This window comes from Colias croceus, chromosome 10 (genome assembly GCF_905220415.1).
Source record: "Colias croceus chromosome 10, ilColCroc2.1".
NCBI lineage: Eukaryota > Metazoa > Arthropoda > Insecta > Lepidoptera > Pieridae > Colias > Colias croceus.
The window spans coordinates 7,074,903-7,084,154 of NC_059546.1; the positions used below are offsets into that span (position 1 = coordinate 7,074,903).

Below are 9,252 nucleotides of genomic sequence, written 5' to 3' on the forward strand. Positions count from 1 at the left end.
ACTGTTAAGTAGATTTGTAAACGTATTACACCTCTTACTAAAAAATAAGTTCATACATATGCATACATGCTACAATTTGGAAATATATCTCAAATGGTAGAAGTTCTTGAACAGGAACGTGTAAAACATTCATAGCCAAAGACAGAAATTTATGAAAATAACATATCAAACAACGTTTACGTTGTCAAAACACCTCGAGTTAACTGTAGTTCAGCCGAACTAGTAGTTCAAAAGTTTCGCTACACTCGCTCGTTCCGCTTGCGTTTTTGCACTATTTCATTTAATTATTATTATAGCTCTGCAAGTTGAAATACATGCTTTTGATATTGAGAATAACTTATGAACAATTTACATTTGAATTTATCTGGATAATAGTTGTTATAAACTATGTGGCAGGTTAACATTGTCGACGCGGACGACGCTTTATCCAAAGTTAAGGGTTACATAGAAATGTAACGTTTTACAAAAAATGTTCACCAACAATAGAGTAGGTGAGACCTACGCCCAACAGTGGACGAACACAGGTTGAAAGAGAAGACATAAAATGTAAATCTTCTATGATATAGGTAGTATGTTTAATACGCTATGTTATATATTTACGAATGGGATCGAACCCACATCTTATAGACAGGCTACCTACTAATGGATTAAATAGGGATTCCTCCCTAGTTTGTTTTTTCGCGAAAAATCTTTCTTTCATTTTACCCGTAGATTTTGAATAGTAATATGGGTAAAGTACCTACTCTACTAGTACTAAGAAAATCAAGCTATTAATTTAAATAAAAATACATTTACGTATATAATATGATGATTCTTTAATATACCTACCTATTATTTTATGATTTGTTTTACATGCAAATACGTTACAAGAATAACAGTTATTTAACACTGACGTAGGTACCCGTATTATCCCAAATGAATACGTCATTATGAACAAAGCAGATCACGAAAATAAAAAGTTATTTTCAATATATCAAAGGGAATCACCGGAGCGTGACCAAAAGGTAAGGTAATTGGTCTCAACGCGACGTTGGTATTGTCATGTTTTAATGAGGACATAGTAACACGATTCCCGAGCTGACAATAGTATTCATTAGAGAGATCGTGAATATATTTAATGATATAACGCAGCTATGCTTTACATCCCCCACTACATTCGGTGTACAATGTACATACTCGACCGTGCGACACTGTTGCTATCTTAAATATTATTTTTCTTTATAATGACGGTGTAGATGCAATTTTCATCATTCCATTTTGAATTTAAATAGGTTTCTGAGAATAATGTAGTTACTTAATTTAGGTTTTTGTAACATTGAATACACTTTGGTTGGGAGTTTAGTGGAGTATTATTAGAGCACTACATTACGAGATTGTGGCCTGTAAATGTTACTATCCCTCACATACATGTTTTATTGAGTTCATAAATACTCGTTATAAAATACAATACAAGGATGAACGAAGATGCCGAAACCGTAAAAAGATAAATTTATTTTCAGCATCAGAAAATCTAGGCGAGTATGGAAAACACTGCACTATGTTGTCGTCTAATTATGATTCAGTTGGCGTCGGCGTGTGATTATTCCTACTTGTTCCTTTCATGTTGAATTTCCCTCGTAATTAAGATAAAATATTGCAGAAGCTCTATTCAACTAGTGTTTTTTCGTCCATTAGATGATCAAAACATAATTAAACTGAATGGCATTAAAAAATCAATATTAAGATGTAATAATAGCATGGTCGATAGGTGCTCTGGAAATTGTACATCAAAGTACCTTGAAACTTAAGATTTGCAATTATTATAAAAATCATTCAAATCGACACTGAGGTTTAGCTGTGAAAACAAACATTCGCATAATTGTTCACCGACGTTAAAAAAAGAACTCGTATCGTATTTTTGCCATTTTTCACTAATATTAGAATGGATGGCATGGTAGTTTCAGTTCCTTCAAGTAAGTCGTCAATCTAAATGCAAACTGTTCATCAGAAATGGATACACTGAACATAATTTTCATAAATTTCTTAGAATCGAATGCAGCATTGTATAAACAAGACGTAGGTACCTATGTAGAAGTCAATTTTGACTTTAATTTGTAAATTTTAACAATAATGCGTACAAAATATACATCATTATAATAATAAATTAACCCACTTAAGATTTTTGCATAAAAAGAATAACCAAGTAAAAGAAATCGTGAAAATTATATTTGAGTTTTAAAAAATTCGTGGTTTATCTTCTATCAGCTTAATTGGATTGGATGGAAAAGTTTCGAGGTATTTTCTTTGAATACAAATAACGATTTTAATTAAAATCGAGTGACAATGTTTTATAGAAATTATGCTTGGCAATCAGCTTAACGGTAAAACATTCTAACATAACAAAATTGGTTCAAAAGTAGCTATTAGGTATGTCCAAAAAATAGTCAACTTGTATTATGGACATATTTTAATCTAAAGTAACATCTAAAATTAGAGAATCTATATCTATACACATATTTTATTTTTATTATCTCTAATCTTCTTAATATATATAAATCTCGTGTCACAATGTTTGTCCTCAATGGAATCCTAAACCACTTAACCAATTATAATAAAATTCGCACACCATGTGCAGTTTGATCCAACTTGAGAGATAGGATAGTTTAAATCTCAAATCATTATAGAGAAAGCGGGCAAAGCCGCGGGAGGTAAGCTAGTTAACATATAAAAACTAACAAGTATTTAAAATGTCAAATCGCTTCTAAATCAATTTATCAATCTCCAGAAAGGTATATATTATTAGATATATATTAGAAAATTTAACTTTATATATTATATATAAAGTTAAATTTTCTAATATTACGCGAAATTAACATATTCCATTATTTTAACGTCAAAAAGTTTTCACCAACGAAACTCAAATCTACCTACTTGAATGTAAATACACAAACTTTATCACTCTATCATAGAAAAATACGAGGAATCAAACAAATATACCAACTTCATATTTATGGTAATATATACGACCCGAGGCAAAAGTTCAGAAATTATATTTGAAACAACATACATGTGACGCCTTTGAACCGTAACATAACTTGAATAGATCTTCACTAGTTTATCTATTGATCTAAGATCAACTACTTAGTAATTGGAAATTATCATATCATATTTATTCAATGAAAACGAGCCCAGAATAATAAGTTTGTGTGACAAAAATATATAATATCATACTACTTATATGATTTTTGCTGAATAATTTTGTATTTGTTTTTTTATTTTAACTATTAAAATTTGGAATTTTTTTAAATGATTGATTATCATTTTAGATAGAGAAAATTAAAGCTTTTTGCTTTTTAATACATTTGCAAAATATTATTGTTACGACCAATAACATGAATAACATTTTCATTTGTTTTGTTATATCTCCTTGCAAGCGCTCGAAAATTATTGCATAATTTTTGGCCTTTTCCATATGAAATTTAAAAAAAAAACGAATTTTGTTCAGTCATGTGGTATGAAAGTGCAAATAAAATGTTTTAAACAGTAAATGTACATAAGGTCTACAATCTACAATCTACATACTGTAAGGCGAAGGCATGTGCCTTATATGGTACTAATAGACTTAGTAATAATGATTGCAGTTTTGTGACATAAGACGCTGAAACAAAAGTAAATATAATTTCTTACAAGGATAGTAAGAAAGAGCCAAGGGAAAACAGCATTTAACGTAATATCACTAATAAGATTTAAGCTCCATTCATCTAGAACTAGTAAACTTGGACCATTTTTCTCAGTAAATCGAGTTTCGAAGTAATAAAGAAGTTATAAAACTGTTGATGTTACTTGGCGAGTTTCATAATTCCGATTATTTTATTAGATTAATTATATCAATTAAGATATTTCACAGCGAATTTATCGCCTAAAATGTTTATGAATTTATGAAATCCATGGCCGAAAATTAGTTCTTCTTTAAGAGTTCATCATCATTATTTATAATATTTATCACGTAGATGTACGACGATTTTCTTTTTGCTTTTCTTTTCTGTTTTCTGAGTCCTTTTCACAATGAAAATGTTATATTGTGTTGGACATTGATGGAGGTATATAACTGAACTTTCATGTACTTTATATTAAAAAAACTGCATGATGATAAAAAATGTAGTAGACTGAATTAATTACTCTAGACTCACTTATTAGCATCGAATTTCCAAAAAGAAAACAATCAAGCGCAATAACGAGAATATAAAAAATCATTCACACTCTCTAAAAGAAAAAAAATGAATACTATTACTTTTACAGTCAACACTCAGCTACAGTAAGATAGTCGCATTTAAATTGCCATCGCAGAGATTTCATAAAAGAAAGTTCAGGAAACCCTTGTAATAAAGAGACGCAATTTTCGACCGCTTATTTCTCTTGTTTGTGTTGCGAACGTGTCGGAACACGGTCTCCGCGAAACTTTTCGTATGGAAGATAAAACAAATCTCATTTTGCCACAATGTTATTCCCGAAGTCTCGCTCTGACCAAATATGCGCACAAATTAACCGGAGTTGGTCAAGTTTAATGTAAACAATTTTTGGGCGAGTTTGTTTGATTGGATATTTACGTAAGGTGGACGTGACATTTATTACATTGTTGAAGCTTGTAATAATGTACAATGAGAAGATACAATGTTGCCAAGTGAGAGCTTTTTCAGACTCAAACTCAAGCTACTATCTAATTAATTACTATTAATATTGTATGAAATTTTAACAATTTATACGCAATTGTTTTGTTAACTAAAGCAATGAAGCTAACAATATTCTCTATACGTAAATATAGTGCCATGCCCTATATATTTATATGTTAAAAAATAATAATCAAAAACCCTAAATCTTCAAATTATAGTATCAAGAGCTAGGCTACTTTAAAAGAAAAGAGAAAAAGTGAAGCGAAATGTTTGATACGGATTGCTCTCAGGTTATGTTTGTACTCGCTGTCTACTGTATATTGTCTACTCGCTACAAGATTCCTTAGACTGGAGAGCAATTATTAGCAATTTAATCAGTTTCGCGTTGAGCGGCTACTGCACAATACGTGCCTGCGTCCGTACGTAACTTCAAATTAAATAAAAATAAATCATAGTGAATTATTATACTTTTATATTACGCTCATTAGTAAGTCAGTGAAAATTGCTATCGTGTGGAGATATTAAATTGTGTATATGTGAAATAATCGAATAGATATACGCTTGCAAAGAAAAAACGGTTATAATAAATTTAAAACTTACCGTAATCAGAACAAACAAGTGCGATTCATGACTCACCGTTCGCCGGCCGTCCACGCGTTAAACCGGTCCTGCGCTTACACACTACGCAGTTTACTGACTGTGCTACAAGAAAAAAAGATATATATATATATTTTTTAAATTAATAAATTTTATCCATACAAATGACGCCAAATCCTACCTGTGCTGCGTGCATGACTCCAGTGACCGATGACAATCGCTTATCATGCTCAAACAAAAATTGTAAGAAAATATTCCACATCCCTTGCATTGGAAATAATTGTCCTGTCGGAGATGATAATTTTATTCATTGGATCTGTCCAGAATGCCAGGCACTTAGTAAGAAAGGTGGAGATAATTCTACTACCCCAGCACGGGCCAACACGCTTGTAGAAAATAGTCGCAAACGAAAAAAAGTGGAACATCTTAACAGCCCGATTACCCAGGCATCCAATGAAATTTCCAATTCCTCATCCGACGTGCAAGTTCTAACAGAAGAAATTCGCCTTCTTCGTGAGATTGTGTTGAATTTTAAGAGCGACTTGGCAAGTTTTGTCTCCTCTCTTGCTCTTTGTGAAAGGAATCTGGAAGAAATAAAAGCTGTTCATGCCACAAAAATACAAGAGCTTGAAGAAAGACAACGTGAAAATGCTGAACTTAAATCTACAATTATTTCTTTACGCCAAGAGCTTGATTTTCGTTCACAAGCATTCTTAATAAATGAAGTGGAAGTAATAGGCATAGAGGAGGAATCATCTGAAAACCCCATTCACTTAGCTATGACGACGGCCAACAAAATAGGATTAAATATCACGGAAACCGATCTTGACAACGTTACTAGAGCAGGTCCACGCCAACACGTTAAAGACTCGAATTGTGATTCCAGTAATGTAGCTCAGCCTCGTCCATTAATAATCCGCTTCACTCGCAAAATCGTTCGCGATTTGTTCCTAAAAGCTGGAAGATCACGTCGAACGTTGCATAGTAAGGACATTGTAGGACATGGACCGGAGCGAAAAGTCTACGTAAACGAGCGTCTCACGCGTGAAAAAAGGCAATTATTTCGAGACACCAGAAGGGCAGCTACCGATGCAAACTTTAAATACTGCTGGACTAGAAATGGCTCCATTTATATTCGTAAACGTACTGGGTGTCCTGCAATCAAAATCCAGTCTAACAGTGCGGCGATTTGCTTCGTATGCCTTTTCATTCTGGTGACTAGTAGTATAATAATTGTTCCAGTCAACTATCATAAAGCTATTTTTTGTATTAATTTGTGTACCTTGCTACTTATCTATTTAATGGGGTTATGTATGTCTATTATAATTGTTGTGTATACTTCAAAATGGCTTATTATTATTAAGAGTTCGCTTGTTTATTATTATATACTTTTTTTATACTGCTTAAATTGATTACAATTGCACTGCTTTTCAAAGTCTGCTTTGATACCTTACCAGATCTTATGTTTTTCCGATGCTGCTTCAGTCTTAACACTTTCCTATGGCCCTCTTAGAGGTAATTGGTGATATTGACAATTCCCATAGCATAGTATGTCATAATATAATCGCTCCTGAACAGTCCTCTCAAATTCTCAACAAATATAATGTTCGAATTTTATGCAGTAACATCAGAAGTTTAAATAAAAATTTCCTCCCTTTCCAGGTTAGTTTAAAGAGATTCTCTATCAGTTTTGATGTAATTGTATTTACTGAATGTTGGCTTCCACTTGCATCTATCATCCCTCAAATAGATGGTTACACCTCGTACTGCACAACAAACCCTAAAACTAAGGCTGGCGGCGTTGTGGTGTATATCAGAGATAGTTGGATGGTAACAGTTACCGAACTATCTGTAGAGGAATCTGAATGTTTATCTATAGAAATACCTGATAGGAATACTCATCTCATCGCTATATATCGTTCTCCCTCTCTTAACCCTAAACCTTTTCTTGAGTCTATTTCCGAGGTTTTAAAAGACGTAAAGGGTTTTACTTGTAAAATACTAACAGGGGACATAAATATTGATATATTAGATACTTCCAGGACCACCGATTTAACATCTGAATATATCTCTCGTTTGACTGAATTAGGTTACCTCAGTGCAATCAATATGCCGACCCATAACAAAACATGTTTGGATCATTTCTTCGTACAAACAGAGTACTCTGGAGAATCGTTTGTCTGTTCTTCTGACGTAACTGATCATGACCTCATAATTCTTGGGATCTTAACCTCCCACAAGAATTCTGCTAAACACAGAAGACTCAGGCAAAAGATAGACGTCGAAGGCATTATTCAAGATCTTAAGGAATTAACTTGGAGTGAAATCCTAAATTCCGATTGTGTAACAGAAGCAACTAATATGTTTATGACTACCATTACTAACTCTGTAAAAAAGCACACTAAAACTTCTTGCATTAGTAGACGTAAAAATAACTTGCAAAACTGGATGACACCTGGACTTATACGCTGCAGTAGAACTAAGGATAAGCTCCACTCTCTTTCTAGACTAGACCCCAATAACGAAGAGAAAAGATTAGTTTTCACGAGATACAGAAACTTTTATATTACCTTGTTGCGTCGGCTGAAGGATGCTTATGATTCGAAGATTCTTCTTGAAGCTGAAAATAAACCTCGAACATTTTGGAAAACAATTAAAACCGTGACTGGCTACGACAAGAAAAGAAAGGATTCTGAAGAACTGCTTAACCTTGAACGTAATCCGATGCACTCGCTTAACACCTGTAACCAGTACTTTTCATCAATAGGCCAAAAATTGGCTAGCGCTACGTTAAATGAAACCAATGAATCGGAGATGTCTCTGGCTTCTAAAGTAAAAGGTGTGGGTAGGTGGAAAAGTGTAGACGTTTCGTAATTTTACTGTATCATTTTAAATTGTTTTTAATGTTAATGGAGTGTGTTTTTACATACATGCATTAAATTATAACTACCACTACCAACCAGTAACTGTCTCCTATAAATTAAATCATTTAACACCATTATCTAAAACATATACCAATAACCTGTTGGGCAACATAACCACAAAATGGAATCAATCTCACAGAAGATGGCTGAAATGACCGAAATGTTTACTTATAAGATGGATGAGTTCCAACGGGATCTAAAAAATAATAACTCAGCAACTAGAATCCCATCTGAGAAACTTGCATCAGAGTTTCATGTGTTCAGAACTTTTGTCATGTCATCATTGTCATGCCTCCAGTCGCAGGTTAATCTTTTAAATCAGCTTTATGACCAACAAGAAATGCGGAGTAGACGCAAGATGCTTCTAATACATGGTGTAACAGAGTCAAAAGATGAAAATCCTAGTGAGTGTGTTTCAAAATTAATATCCGATCATCTTGAACTAGCTACAATTGTACCCGAGGTGTTCTCCCGTTGTCACAGGATGGGTGTAGCAAAAACGGATAAACCACGTCCGATTCTGGTTAAGTTCCAAGATGCGAAGATCCGTAATCAAGTTTGGCTGGCTAAGACTAAACTCAAAGGTACAGCTATAACATTATCTGAATTTCTCACCAAGTGCCGACACGAAGTGTTTATGGCTGCAAGAAAAAAATTTGGTGTGTCAAAGTGTTGGACTAAAGATGGGTCCATTTTTGTGATCAATGCCGATGGTGTTCGCCAACGAATAAGCACAATTGCTGACATAGAAGCTTTACAACCACAAAATTTAGACGGTGAGGGGCAAACCATTACTGCTTCCGCTAGCACTTCTCAGAGGTTGTTGACTCAACAAAACTCCAGGGCCAGAAGAGTGCAAAAACAAATTAAGTAGTATGTCTTTTATTATTATTATTTAACTATGTCTTTGATTATTTAACAATGAAGTGTACCTTATTGGGTCAAGTTTTCTTTTATTTTTTGTTATTTCTTTATTCTAATGCTTACTATTCTACAGCAACTTTTTATATGTTACCTATAGTGATACATGCTCTTAGTTTACACATATTTATGATTCATTCAATAGTTTTTCACATACATAG

The 9,252-nt window shown here is 33.3% G+C and overlaps 1 protein-coding gene across 1 annotated transcript; it reads left to right on the top strand.

Moving 5' to 3' along the window:
- The first annotated feature begins 8,103 nt into the window (after positions 1-8,103).
- Positions 8,104-9,044, top strand: LOC123695208. The gene has a single exon (XM_045640976.1). The coding sequence runs from the start codon at positions 8,292-8,294 to the stop codon at positions 9,042-9,044; it is 753 nt and encodes a 250-aa protein (XP_045496932.1). The 5' UTR covers positions 8,104-8,291.
- Positions 9,045-9,252: the final 208 nt, after the last annotated feature.

Bases quoted from the DNA above. Each gene is read 5' to 3' on its own strand.
- LOC123695208 (XM_045640976.1), top strand. From the start codon at position 8,292: ATGGAATCAATCTCACAGAAGATGGCTGAAATGACCGAAATGTTTACT.